General features: G+C 26.7%; 1 protein-coding gene across 1 annotated transcript; it reads right to left on the minus strand.

The window, feature by feature from the left end:
* Window positions 1-7,656: 7,656 nt before the first annotated feature.
* LOC112284650 (condensin complex subunit 2) lies at window positions 7,657-12,604 on the minus strand. Its single transcript, XM_090252239.1, is given in 14 exon segments — window positions 7,657-8,162; window positions 8,406-8,516; window positions 8,656-8,822; window positions 8,919-9,075; window positions 9,077-9,367; window positions 9,479-9,489; window positions 9,556-9,639; window positions 10,467-10,673; window positions 10,843-10,906; window positions 11,107-11,213; window positions 11,254-11,515; window positions 11,740-11,895; window positions 11,981-12,114; window positions 12,355-12,604. Coding segments are annotated over 14 exon segments (2,193 nt in total). The 3' UTR covers window positions 7,657-7,970.
* Between the last annotated feature and the right edge of the window lie 2,741 nt (window positions 12,605-15,345).

A 15,345-nucleotide genomic window follows, 5' to 3' on the forward strand; every position in this document is an offset into this window, starting at 1 on the left:
TAGTATATCCAACTTTTATTTAAATAAATAAATATGTTATTACTTTAATAATGTATTTTTAGTAGGTTTTTAGCTATGGAAAATATTAGTATATTAAGAAGGAGCTTAATGCTATTAAAAATTATTTGAAAAATTAAAAACTATAAAATTTACTTTCTTTTATTATTTTATTTAGAAATATTAATAATAAGACATCAATTTTAAATAATAAAGAATTCTTCAAATAAGCTTAAAGATAATTATTAATTAGTTAACACATATCAAAAAAACTATTAGAAATTTTAAAAAAAAAAAATGAATGCCAAAATGATTTTTTAACATCTAAACATTAGTTAAAAACTAGAGACATTAAATTTTATTATTGTGTAGGTTTAATTTTTTATTTACTAATAATTAATATTATTTAAAAATATTAATTAAAAAAATATTATATTATATTTTAAAAATTATAATTAAAATCATATAAAATATTTAAAAATTAATTTTTAGATAAATTTACATGTATATTTGTGTATTGTAGTTTCTTGTAATTGAATTACAAAAAAGATTCATATTCGGTTTTAAAAAGAAAATTCCAGTTTATGATATAAAATAATCACAAGTATTTGTGATTATTCCAGTTTATGATATAAAAATTAACTAAGACTTGGTTATTTATATTTTAGTATATTCAATGGTAGTAAGTTGTGTAAAACAGTTTTCTTTGTTTAGGGACCAAACCAAGTGATAAAAGATATTTCCATTAAAATGAATCTCTAATGGTTATGATGTATTACATTATTAAAAACCATAATTTTTTGATTAGTTAGAATAGTCCATTGCAAGTAATTCATGTAGAATCAAAAATTTAATCAAGAATCGAGTTATTAGTTAGTACATTAATTTTTAGTCTCAAGCAGTTGTGGATTATATATCTATATATCTATATATAATCCACAACTATATATATGTTAATGTATATTTATAAAAGAGTCTATACAGAAGTTAAATAAATAATGATATCAATTTTAATTTTAAAATTAAATCAATTATATATTCTAAAAGTAAGTATTTATTATATTTCTTTATTTATTTAATTTATTAAAATTTTAATTAGAATTTATCTACAATTTTATTATAATTGTTTTTAATGTGTAAAAATATGCCAAAGTTCTAAGATGAATCTTGTTGTATTCTAAGTTCTAATAGAATAAAATTTAAGTAAGTATTAAAATATCAACTATATTATATTTTTTAATTAAATATATAAATTATTAAATAAGTAAATGATATAAAATTTAAATTCAATTCTTTAACAATACTTTTCAATCATCGTATATTTTGTAGATTAATATCTTAATTTTAAAAAATATACATATTAGCATACAATATTCTAGAAGACTATTCTTTCATAATTCTAAAAAACAAATAGCCTTTAAGAAATTTCATGTACTATATACTTTGTTTAAATCTTTATTAGAAATCAATTCTAGATTTAAAATAATTCTAAAGTACATAGAATAGAAATTAAAAAATCAATAAAATCAGTAGAAATAGTTTAATTTATTAAAAAAAATTTATTGTTCACAAGAATAATAAATATAGACTTGTATATATATATACATATATACAAATAATATTGACTTAATTATCTTTTAAATTGTATAAAATGTATTGTAGTAGTTTTTTGTTTTTAATTTTATGTGCAGCTACTTGAAATATTTGAGAATATGTTCTAATATCAAGTGCAGCTCACATTGTTTGAAAATAAATAAAACCGTAATAAACTTAAAATAATTACACTAATAATAGGGAGAAGAATCAAATTTAAGTGTTTATAAGAAATTGTTAATTCTAAATAAAATAATAATCATTATAAATGATTTAGTACATAATTTAAAAGACCTTTAATACTAGAAAGCCAATACAAATTCTTCCTATTAAATAAGATTTTACTATTAATATAAATATAAGAAAAACTCTATACACTTATATTGTAGACTATCATATTCTAAGTTCTTATTTTTAAATTTGGGGAGACTATATAATTCGGAAAGATGAAATATATTATTATATTATATATTTATAAAGTATTTCATATTTTTAATATTATCATATAAAGTATTAATTCATAGATAAAAGTAATTTTAAAGATATATACTTTATAAAAAAAGTTCCTATTAATATTTAAGAATGATTGAAGTCCCATATAATTTACACATGTATTTTCAGAACAATAGATTATATATATCAAATAATTATCATTAATTTTATAAATTTATAATGATTCACATGTGTCATTTCAAATAATTTAAAAGTTAGAAATTGAATTTTAAATATATAAATATTTTTTAACTTGAAGAAGTCTAATAAATTTCTTTGAGATATTAGTTTAAAAAATAACCTAATAAAACTAAAAATTAAAATGTGAAGTATTTTAGTTTTATAAATTATCATATTGTATAATGAATATTAGAAATTGCAAATTTTTATGTATTTTAAAATATGTATTTACACATTTATTTTAATTTCTTAAGCTATATCAAATAAAAGAAAAGATATATAAATAATATTATTATTTTTTAATGGTTGATGATCTCATAATTATTTTAAAATAATAATTATTAAAAAGAAAAAATTCTCATAAAAAATCAAAAATACCTAAAAATAGATAAAACATCAAATAATTTCAATAAAAACCTTAATGTATATAATTTAATATCTATTTTTTCTCTTTATACATATAATTTAAAATATTCAAAATATGTTTGAAATAAAAATCATTTTATACTTATTTAGTTTAATTGTAACTAATAATTTTTATTAAAAAGATATACATTATTTTTAAAGATTTTTTATTGCAAATAGCATCTCAAAATGCATGGTATAATCATAAAAAATATGTCTTCTAATTCCTTGTGTTGTTGTATGTGCATGTTGCAAATTTAGAGCATTTGGTATTATTGCTTGAGCCATAAAAAGATACAAGAAATGGAGTTTGATGGCTCAATGAATGTCTATTGTAGTTATATAGTTAATATATGCAACAGCATGCAAACACTTATGTTGATTTTTTTAATAAAAATATGATGGATTTGTGTTGTTCAAGATGTGAGAGCTGTTTGTGAGCATTTATTGCAACCTGGCTATAATGCTCTTGTCTTTAGTAAACTTCTTGCAACTACATGTCAAGAAGTAATGACAAATAAGGTGACCTTTGTAAACAATCTCTACAAACCACAAAAATTTAAGAAGAATTTGTTTGGCACTAATAAGAATTGAGTTAGGATAAGCTATACATTAAAAAATCTTAAATTATCTACAGTTTATAACTTCTTTAATCTAGAGAAAAAAATGCCAATTAGATTCAAAAAGATCAATTATAGAACTACTTACGACTTGATTCTAGCACTGCATAAAGGTTGTGCACTGATATGCAGAAAACTCTTGCTTGCAATCTGAAAGAATATTCTTGTTAATATGCTAAATACAAAAATTGTTGATTGTCATTACATCAAGTATGTTAATAAAATAAAATTTACATTAAATCTAAAATGATAATTTTTTATATTTTTTATAATATAAAATTAGCATGTTATTAGGTCTATTATAAATATATTAATATTTGTATTTAGTAAAATATATTCAATTTCAAAATGTTTTAAAATTAAAAATCAAAAAATATTTATAAAATATTATAATAAAATTATTAGACATTACTGGTATATAATTGAAATTTATTTACATAAATTATGATCTATCAAATTTTTAATTTAAGTTAAATGATATTATCACAATATATTTTTCTAAGTTTTTTATTTTATTATATTTTTAAATTTTTTTATTTTTATTTTTATTATTTATTCTTTATTTTTAATTTTTTTTAATCAATATTTCTAATTTTAGTCACTTATTATCTCAAAAAATGTATTTGAAAAGGTTTAATTTATGTACTTCCTTGCCTACAAAGACAACACTAACAACTAACCTTCATATTTTCTACTAGTAGAATTAATATTCTTGCATATTTCACTTCATCATGGTTTTTAAAAACACTTAATTGAATTAGGAAGAGTATAAGGCCTTCAAATGTTTTTCTATTTCTTCAATATGACCTCCCAAACTAATAAAAATGATTTTTACCAAAGACTTAAAAATTGCACTACAACTTACTTAATAAATCTAAAAAAAATCTTTATAAAAAATTAAAATTTATAAAATAATATAATAATAATAAAATTAAATTAAGGCTATTTTTTCCTATCTTTGAGATTTTTTATAGTAGTTTAATTAACTTAAATAAACTAAAAATATTATTTCTTATATAAAAAACTAAAAAGATACGAGGATCTTTTTTTATACTTTTTTAAACTACTAACTCATATTTAAAGTTTTTTTTTAATTTAAATTATAAATAATACATATAGCTAGAAGGCCAATGTAGATATTAACCTCGATAACTAGACAATAATACTTAACAATAAGCAAAAATATTAAACAAATTAAGATAATTTCTTATAAGACTTATTAAGATATTATTTTAAATTTTTTTTCTAATAAGACTCTTGTAAAGTGTAAAAAATTCTAAATTCTATAAAATAATTTTATTATCAAATAAAATTTCCAATATTAATATATTTATGTCTAAATAACTTAAGAAAATATTTTTAACCAATCCACCAATTAAATCCGTTGGTGGGATTCAAATTTGTATTCACATTTTTTTTGTAATATTTTAAAATAATATACTACGTACAATTTTTTTATTTACTTTTATTACTTCTATTTAAAAATATATTGTAGATATAAATTTAAAAAATTGAGTTATAAAACATATGAGAATATATATATATATATATATATATATATATATACATACTATAGGATTTTTAATTTATAAATAAAGTTATAAAATTTAAATATAAATTTATATATGAAGACATGGTATGTTTTGAAATAATTATATTGAATCACAGGTCCTTTTTAAGATTTGAATAAAAAGAAGTTGATATTATATGAGTATATATTACTTCCTAAAGAATATATTCTTATAAGAGTAATTAATATTAAAAATCATTTGTTTATGTAAGTATTTAAAAATTAATTAATCTATTATTATGCTATCAAAAATTAATTTTTATTTTTTTTATTTTTTTAAATCATTTTATTACATTTTATCGTAAAATTTATATTCTTATAAATAATATAATCATTGCACAAAAAACCTTTATCTAAATTTACAGGAATATATTGATATATAAGCCTTTCTAATTATAATTTTTAAAAATATTTATATTAAAATATTTAAAGTATAATTTTGTAATTTTTTGTACTATCTAGAAATATATATGCACTGTTTTGAAATTACATATATTCTAGGAAAAATAGTAATTATATATATATTCTAAGAAAAAAATATATGAATTACTTCTCAATTGTAATTTTTGACAAATATTTTAATTTTTAAGACCGCACTTAATTTATTTTACTATGGAAATTTAATATGGATATATATATATATATATATATATATATATATATATATATATATATATATATATTATTTATTACAATTTTATTAAAGAATCCAATATTTTTTGACTTTGATTTAAACTTTTAAAAAAGAAATTGTTCTTTTACAATTAAGAGACTCATTGAAGAATCAAACAAATGTAATTATGAAAAAATAATTATTTTTATTAAATATATCTAAAAAAAATATGTTTATATATATGTACTTTTAAAACCAATTTTTTAGGATTTAAAAATTATAAGTATTAAATTTCTAAAAATGACGTATTTTATATAATTAACTAATGAAACAATCAAATTTATATAAAAATGCATTACAGATTTCTTGTTAAAATACATAGCAGAAAAACTTCCAGATATTTTTATTTAAAAAAAAGATTAACTTTTAAATTTTAGTTTAGATAACTTATTAGAGAAGATTATAAAAATTAATATTACACAATATGTATATATATATATATATATATATATGTGTGTGTGTGTGTGTGTGTGTGTGTATTATTTTTTATGAACTATTTGATCTAACTTTTTTGGTATATTTAATATTCATTGTGTACATTACCAATATTTTTGACTTTCTCAGATTAAAAATTAATTTAATTAGACCATTGTATGATACATATAAAAGATGTAAGAATATTTATTGATATGTTATGTTGTAGATACTGAGTTCATTGAGGTTTTAAATAACAAATTTAAGAATTCATAAGAAAAAATAATTGCATTTTGCACAATTTGATAGTAGAAGTTTTGATGTATGCTGTAGCATATATGATAATTTCAAGGTTTCGGTTAATAAGAATAGTAAATATAGGTCAACATTGAATTCCGATTACTTAAAATGTATTCGGTCAACATTATCATGTTGACCAATACATTTTAAAATATTAAGTACATTGTTTAAAAAATATATTATTTATAATATGTAAAATGTCAAATTATATTGCATTCAAAAAATACTTATATTACCACAATTATACAAAAAGAAAAAAGAAAAAAAATCTGGAAAAAAAAATTCTATTTATAAACTATTAAAAAACCAAAAACTCGAAGAATCAAAAATTATATAATAGAATAAAAGTTACTAGACATAAGCTTAAAAAATCAAGTATATTAGATTTTTATTAGAAAATAACAATAATATTGAAACTAATTATCTTTTTTTAGCTTTGAATTTAATTTTAAAAATAAGGTTGGTTTACATGCCTATCATTAAATAAAATGGTTTTAAAATTTATTATGAAATAATAAGGTTTTCTGCTAGCATTATATTTTCCAAAGTTTTTTAGTATTATGCCTATTTTAAGCAAAAGAATTGATATATGGTTAAAGAATTTCTTGGTTACGTTAGTGACTTCAGAATGTAAAAATATAAATTGCTAGCTAATACATGCAAATTACATGTGAAATTGAGTGATATTAAAGATGCTAATGCATCAAAATACATAAATGTTTGAAATGCATAATAACTAATTAACTTTTTGGATACTTTTTATCTTTTATTTGATTATAAGAATATTATAATTTGTAAAATATGATATTATTTTTAAAATTTTAGATGTAAGTATTGATATTAAAAATGATTCTATCTTTTTAGAAGTGAATAATATTAAAAAATATTAAATTTTTTATATATTATAAAATATTATTTCAATGCCTTATTAATTTTAAAAAAAACCTAAACTTAGATAACTGATTTATCCTCCAAAAAATTAAAGTTTATGTATTTATGTTGCTTTGAAATGTATTAATAAGATTATTTTTATTTTTATTTTTCTAAATGAAATGTTTATGTATTCAATTATTCTTTTTGAATTCCAATTTTTGAGATATATGTCACATATTGTGGATTTAATTGCTTTCAGATATCTTATTGAGATATATATATATATATATATATAGAGAGAGAGAGAGAGAGAGAGAGAGAGAGAGAGACTTTAAAATGACTTTAAATACACTTATATATTTAAGTTAAGGAAAAGTTCAAATGCAAAACAAAATAAACCATGGTAAAATAAGAAATTCTATCCAAAATCCAAGAAGAAAGTTATTAGGTGTACGTTGAATCCAAACAAAAGTCCAAGCACTGATCATGTCTGAATACCTTGGTGTTGGATGGTGTCTGCAATCAAACTGCAATGGTACTAATTGAAAAATAGACCACATTCTAAGACAACATTTAATGAGGAAACGTAGTTTCAGGAAGAGGATATCCTTTATCCTTGTCATTCGAAACAACTAAGTAAGAAATTGTTCACAAATATTTACATACTTAATTGGATGGTAGACGGGACCCAACCCTGAGAAGTCTGTGCCACATTGAATATTTACAGGAATTGGGTAATTGCAGGAGATTATGTTTAGGATACTTGCTGTACAGCTGAGATTATTTCGAGTTTCATACGAAGGTTGGGATTTTTAAAAACATAATCGGTTCCTAATTACATGGCGGTGACTTACTAAACTTGAAAAATCTGCAGATCGTCCATCGTTGGGCAATCTACGATGCGCAGATTGTGCTCATTTGCTAAGTGAAGCAGGCAAATGAAACACAACTGCACAGACACATCGTCACTCTCAGTGGCAGCGTAGTCCTCCGGCAGAACATTCAGTAGATTTTGGAAAGGTCTGGCATCCTTCTCAGACTCACCCTGATGTGTTGAATGAGCATATAAAGCGTTAGCGTCAGCATCATTTTCGAATTTGAGTAGCTTTTCACCTCGATGATCGATGGGAACTTTTCACGTGAAGCCCACGTGCTTCTTCCAATGCTATGTACTTCAGAACTTAAAGCACCACAATCATCTAAACCAATTGGATGCGTGCAACAATTCACCATGAAAAAACAAATTCTGTTTGGATAGCCCTTTTGCAATGAGTTGGAAAATACTTACCTCGTCAATAGTGGCCTGGATATTCTGGAGGTGGGACCAAAGAGATTCTTTCAAGTTACGCACGTCAACTTGCTTTGATGTTTCATCGTCGTTAACCTTGACTTTCTGGATCTGTGTCACGGTCTGACGTCATTACATACAAGAATTCGACTCTCATAATTTGAAACAAAAATTTAACTCTCATTAAATATATATTTATATATATATATATATATATATATATATATATAAATAAATGCAGAAATGTCACCTTGCGACGAACAGCAACCAAGTTAGTGCCTAATGGATCCCCAATTTCACCGTCACCATCGATACCAGTCCAGTCACCATGAGAGCAATCCATTCCCGAGTCGTCTCCTGAATTGTATCCGTAGTCCTGTACGGAAGGCCCAGGGATATTCCTCTGTATTTGACGATCTGCACAGCAGCTTCTAATTATTTGTACTGCATTGAGACAAAACATCAGATACAAAAACATTCAAGACATCGAATGCAGATAAAGAAGACACCCACCTGCAATTAGATTTTCCCTCTTCAAGATACACAGCGTGAGCAAGGTGAAGTCGTTAGTGTACATTTCACAACCACTTGCAATCCAGCTGCACTTGATATAAATTTTCCAATTACATAAACAGTAGCGTGCTTTACAAGACATCGCAAACAGTATCACTTACCAGAACAGATGGGCGAAGAAATAGGTGCACGAGGTCCAGAGCTTCATAATGCACGTCATCTGGAAGAAGACCATTAAAAGATGCACGCCGTTGCGAAAGAACTGTCGACCGAACGACCTGAGCTGGATTGAAAAGTGACAAATCTATCTCTGAAGGATTCTCGAAATCAATCACTAAAGGTTGCCGTTTCTTTCTTTTGACTTTAAAAGGTCCTGAAATTTCTTCTTTGCATTGTCCACGTATGCCATCTGCAAATCTAAAAAATAGGTCATACTTAATAATGACTTGCTAACTCACGCACCAGAAAGTATTGCAGATTACCAAAACGTTAACCCTATTCTCACTCTTGGATATATCATACCACATGACACTAAATCATATGCGAGGGGTATATTGTACCTTGAGGGTTTCTATATTTACAATGATCAGGTCCAGCCCATGCATTGGACTGGTATATTAAGCGAGGGTTCATCCACTGAACGGTTGTATGGTTGACAACACTTCCATCTTCAGTATACTCCACTTCTCCCCCACCGACCCCCTTAAAATAGTAAAACAACCTAAATAAACAGTTTAGGACAACTTTGGTCACTATTCAAACCCTATAGCCGAAGCTAATTTTTTCAGCATTTGTCTCAAGAAGAGATTATGGTATAGGTCTAAAAAGAGCACTACTGGTCGCCAGACCGATTACAGCTTTTACAAATAAGCATAATGATACAGGAGGATAATTGTTAGATCATACATCACAAATAAACCAAGTCTGTGAGGTAGAAAGCTATTTTTGGCTTCCTGAACCATTCGCAGACCACAAATGAAGAGTACCAACTCCCAGTTACACAAACGCTGATTATTTATATGGTGTTGATGATGATGAGGAACGATTCCAGCCAAGTACAGCAAGATAGAATTGTACTAGCCTCTTCGTCTCCCAATTCGGGATTTGAACCATGCAACAGATTCGCATCAATGTCGTCATCTATTGCTTCAAGCCCTTCATCCAGATAATTGACTTCTTGGTGTTCATCACTTTCCGTACAATCAAAAGCTTCATCGGCGTCATTGACAGAATTGTCACTGGTATCTCCAATTTGCCAAGATGAGAACACATCTCCGTCGACAAATAAGTTACAGGATTGTTTAGCTGCATCTTCTGCTAAGGTTGTCGTCCGATAAGGATCGTCTAACATTTTTACGATTTCGCTTGAAGAAGGTGATATTTCACTATCTTTTCTTAAATGCTCCAGCATCGCTTCAATACTATCAGTAGGAATATAATATAGTACGCATTAAGCTTATACATGTGTTTACATCAATAGTCACCATGGTGAACCATTACACAAACCGGCTTGTTCAGAGAAGGGTCCAAAAGCACGGGATGGTTTACCTTTGATGAAGCACAGCTTGATAGCAGCGTTCTGCTCAGCATCGTTATTAGCTTGGACCAACATACTCCTCTCAGGTACTTCCCAAGAGTCAAACACAATCTCACATCCTTGAAAAATGGAAAGGGAATTGAGAAGAAGACCTTTAGCTCCACCTTCATCAAATAGCGCTGATGTTTGCTGGAAAAGTGGATCCACAGCGAAAGCCACTGCACCCTCCAATTTGTCGAAGAACTTAAGGCGGAATTTTTTGACCAAGCTGGATTATCCAGGGGAAAATTTGGATGGTCACAACGACCTCTACCTCACTCTCCATGTTTCAGGAAACATTCCATCAAGACACAGTCATCCTAGAACAGAGTTATAAGAACTACTTACAATCAATTTGTTTGACATTCAGAGAGTCGAACGATGCTTCCAATGTGCTGGAGGTTCTACTACTCTACAAATCACACATCCCTCAACAAGAGTAAGAGGAATCTGATGCATTAGTTACGTTGAAAAATCTAAATCTGTGGCAGCCTAGCAGGAGTCAAGTTGGGAACAAGTTCCACAACTCTAACCATCACCGTCAAAATTCAGATAACATGTTGCTACACACCCTAAATACAATGTCCGAGCATAGTTATAGTTTCCGCTTACTCTCTTGCTGGAACAATTTCTGTGCTCTTCTTGGTTACTTGCAGCTTGTTGACAATCTACATGGCCGTCCACAACCAGAACCATGGAAGACGTTTCAGAATGGGATCCTAGAGATTAAACCACATGTATACGTAGGTGCCTAAATTAGATGGTCCTGAATCTCACAGCAAAAGCAAACACAGTCAATATCAATAGGCAAGTGATGCACTCTGAAGAGTACACTAGAGCATGAACGACATCGCATTGTGATCAGAGTATATTGACATGTACTACATGAAATATATTCATAACTACCGTTGTTAACTCCAGCTGTACGATTAAGGCTGCTGAGCACTTTGTAAGTCTCGAAATGCACGGAATCTACTCTCGTGGAGTATATTTTGACACCTGCTTCCAACGTACAGCTAGCCTGCCACATTATCCAGAAAATATGTATCACGACCTCGTTTTAACATCAGTAGCGTCAAGTTCAACGATTAATCGTTAATTGATCAGACTAGAATTTGCTCAGGTGATACTCTCGTCTATATGTTACCAATATTGCATTATACCCAGAGAAAAACATTAAGCATACTTTTCGTGAGTAGAATCTCAAAAACTGTGCAAAACATGAAACACAATAGCAAGTGTTGCCTTCTGAAAGCTGTCTTGGTCATCTTGTTCATCATCTCCTTGGACAAGAGCACTAAGATGATCAATCAACTTGAGGTCCCATGTATTGCTTTGCGTGATTTCTACAAGTAACACAAAGTAATCGTCATCACTCGATATATTGCCGAAAAACTCATTCTCTTAATTCAAACAACTTAACTCTGAAAACAACGTGCAGTACAAGTAGAACCTGGCTCCCGCCGAACTAACATGCCGAATTTACCAATCCAAAGTCTATGGAAAATGCCAGCATGCACAAATGCAACACCATCATGCAGTGATACGTGACCCCTTTAAACGCAGGAAGAACCCCCTCAAATTGTCTGTTCATGGTCCTAAGCCACATGACACGCTTTCCTATGCGTTAATCTCATGAGAAGACACGAAAGCAATTCTAAAAAGGTATCATGATCAAAATCTTGTTGAGTAACTAAGCTGAATTTCATTGTTACTCCCTCCCGATGTTCAGACGCATTCTCCCTGGCAATCTTGATGCAACTACTTTTGAAGTCTAAGACATACTCAGGTCTAACCACACATATAGTACACTAATTCAGTAGAATAATTGAACGAAAATCCACTTCTACACAAGGCAACCGACATTCTCCGCGGCGAGCTTGATACAATTTTTGTGTAGCTCCAAGATATGCTCCCAGCAGAGAAGATTCGATTCCTGAGATGCAGACGCAGAGGCATATGTGAAGAACACGCCAGCGCCGATGCCAGACTTGCGACCCAGCGCAGCTGCTCTAGCCCTGCGCACCTGCGCCTGCTCCTCGTCGTCATGCGGCATGAGCAGCAAGCCTTGACCGGGGGACACTGCCCGATCCTTCAATGGTGTCCTCATTGTCGCTTCGCGCCGCTGCGCTGGTTTGTATGAAGTGGAGGGACTTCAAATGCAAGCTCGACGGAGGTGGTGACGAGTGTGTCGATTGCGAATGCAGGGCAGCGATCGTCACTCCCTCCAGCAAGTTCCGAAGGCGGGTAAACTTCAGTATTTAAATATTCTTGCCAGTGTGGGGAAAACGACGGGCGTCATGTCCGACGTGGTTACTATACATCTGATGTGGCCAATTGTAAGTGCGATATTTGCCCTAAGTGGCATCTACACACGCAACAAGTATTCCAATGTGTGTATTTTTTTTGTGCAAGTGTATTTTTTTTTGTGTGTATATATATATATATATATATATATATCCATTGGGCCCCTTGTAATGGAGGTAGTATGTAAAAAATAGTTATCAAGTTGTAATATAGAGCAATACAATTTGGATGGATGTATGAACACACAAGCATATATCTCCTTACCATTATTTTAATTTATTTAAAAATATTAAAAATATATTTTGGTTATTTTAAATATATTTTTTAATATTTCAAAATACTTTAAAACTTAATATAAAACCAAAGAGAAGTAAGAGAATTAGATCATTTTTATGCACTCAGATAAGAAGAAAGAAGAAACAAAAAATAAAGATCTTTAGTAAAATAATAAAATAAAATAATGTAATTATAAATATTATCATAGAATTTATAATAAGTTAGCAAGGAGTCCTTGTGCAACTATAGACAATTAGAGTTTGTACCACATTGAATACACCATTACATCTTTTGCAACTATTGTCTATTGTCAATCTTAGATACCATCAAAATTTGGGCCTTGAAAGTCAATTATTAAATATAAGATTAGAAGTAAAATATTTTTAACTTATAATTAATTTTTTTAAAGTACCTAAAATTATTTTTTCTACTATGTAATATAATAAAAATATTACTAAAAATGATATTTAAGATAATCTATATCAATTGTAGAATTTATTTTTTAATAAACATATTTCTTTAACTACGTCTTTTTATTTTTTGTGCAATTAAAAATTTATACTTTTAACCTTAAAAAATAAAAATATTTATGTTAGATGATTTTTAATAAATAAATAATTAGTTATTAAGTTAGATGAGTTTAATAAATAAATAATTAGAATTATTTAAATAATACAAATAATTTTATTTCAAAATTATAAAATTAGCATTTGAAAGTATTGTTGTTATTCATCATTGATACACATGCTTATTATGTTATTTTTTTAGAAAGAAGTTGTTAATTAAAAAATCATAAATTAGCAATAGAATAACATATTTACTTGCTCTAAATCACCTCAACAACTTGAGTTGAAAGTGAATAACAATTACTTTTAAAAATTTGAAGATATTCTTAGACAATTTAATCAAAATCAAACAAAAATATTAAAAAAAACATAAATTAATATACATAAACCTTTTTTTGTGCCATTTATCTAATTCAAATTAGTTTATGATACATATTATATAGATAAATCAAAGAGATAATTTAATAATCATATGTAATATTTGTGCAGTATATAAGATATTAATTTATATAAATTTGATGTATTTACATTAATACAAAGTAAGTATATTATTGAGCAAGAATATTAATGTTACTAGATAATATTAGGGCATCAATGGCAATGAAATATCACTACAAAATAGATGAAAGGCCAAAGCTTGCAATAGATTTCAATAGTAATTAAATTTAGAATAACATTTGGTTTTTAAAACCAACCAAATAAATTGCAATTTGTTCTATCATATTTATCCAAAAAAATAAAAATGTGTAGTGAAATTTTTTCAACTTAGACAATACAATGAATACTTATTTTTTGAAACCAAATTGAAGTAATAAATTCATACTTGCAAAAAGCCAATATTTTAACAAATAAAATTTAAATAAGATAATATTATTTTATTCTTTTGTTGTTGATGTAGAATTTGTAAAATGTTGATTAATTAACCAATATTCATAAGATCTTCCAAACTTTGATAAAAATTCTATTTATAAAATAAAACTTGAAACAAAAAAATTATATGATTTTTCATTGTGATGATGTATACTAAAAAAAATTAAATTATAATAAATAATAATCAAAAGATATTTAAATAGTAAAAAAATAAAAAAAATAAAAAAAAAGTACTATTATTTTACCTAACTAATGTTTGATAGTTATACATACAATCAAAATAAATTATATTAAACTTAAATATCTATCATTTTAAATTCTATGATTTACATAATTAAAAATTGGTGATATTATTTCTTTATTTAGATACTTGACTTAAATCTCTAAAACATATATAGTTGATGTGTTAATGCTTAGGAAAGACACAAGATTGACTTTGAGAATAAAATATTATACTTTATCATCCATTAAGATTTTCTCCTCTTTCCATCTTCTAGGGTTGGAGCAACCTTTGAGGATATTTAAATTCTTATTTTTCTTTCTTTGCTCATCTCTTTTTGTAACACAATTTTTCTTGATTAACACCAACTTTTTTTTTATTAAAGACAAAAAAACCAAAAAGAAAGGGTCGAGTAAGTAAAAAGTAGAAGACTGACACAAAGAAGAATAAACCTTACTGATCTGCAATCTCATTTGATCGAGATGTCAATCTCGTTTCTAGAGCGCAAGAGCCTCATCATCTGATCAAGAAAACAGCGTTGATAAACGCCAAAATCAGGACATGGGATGCTTGGAGGGATGTGGAAGTCAATGAGCACTGCAAAGATTATCA

This window comes from Physcomitrium patens, chromosome 7 (assembly GCF_059467195.1).
Source record: "Physcomitrium patens ecotype Gransden chromosome 7, ASM5946719v1, whole genome shotgun sequence".
Taxonomy (NCBI): domain Eukaryota; kingdom Viridiplantae; phylum Streptophyta; class Bryopsida; order Funariales; family Funariaceae; genus Physcomitrium; species Physcomitrium patens.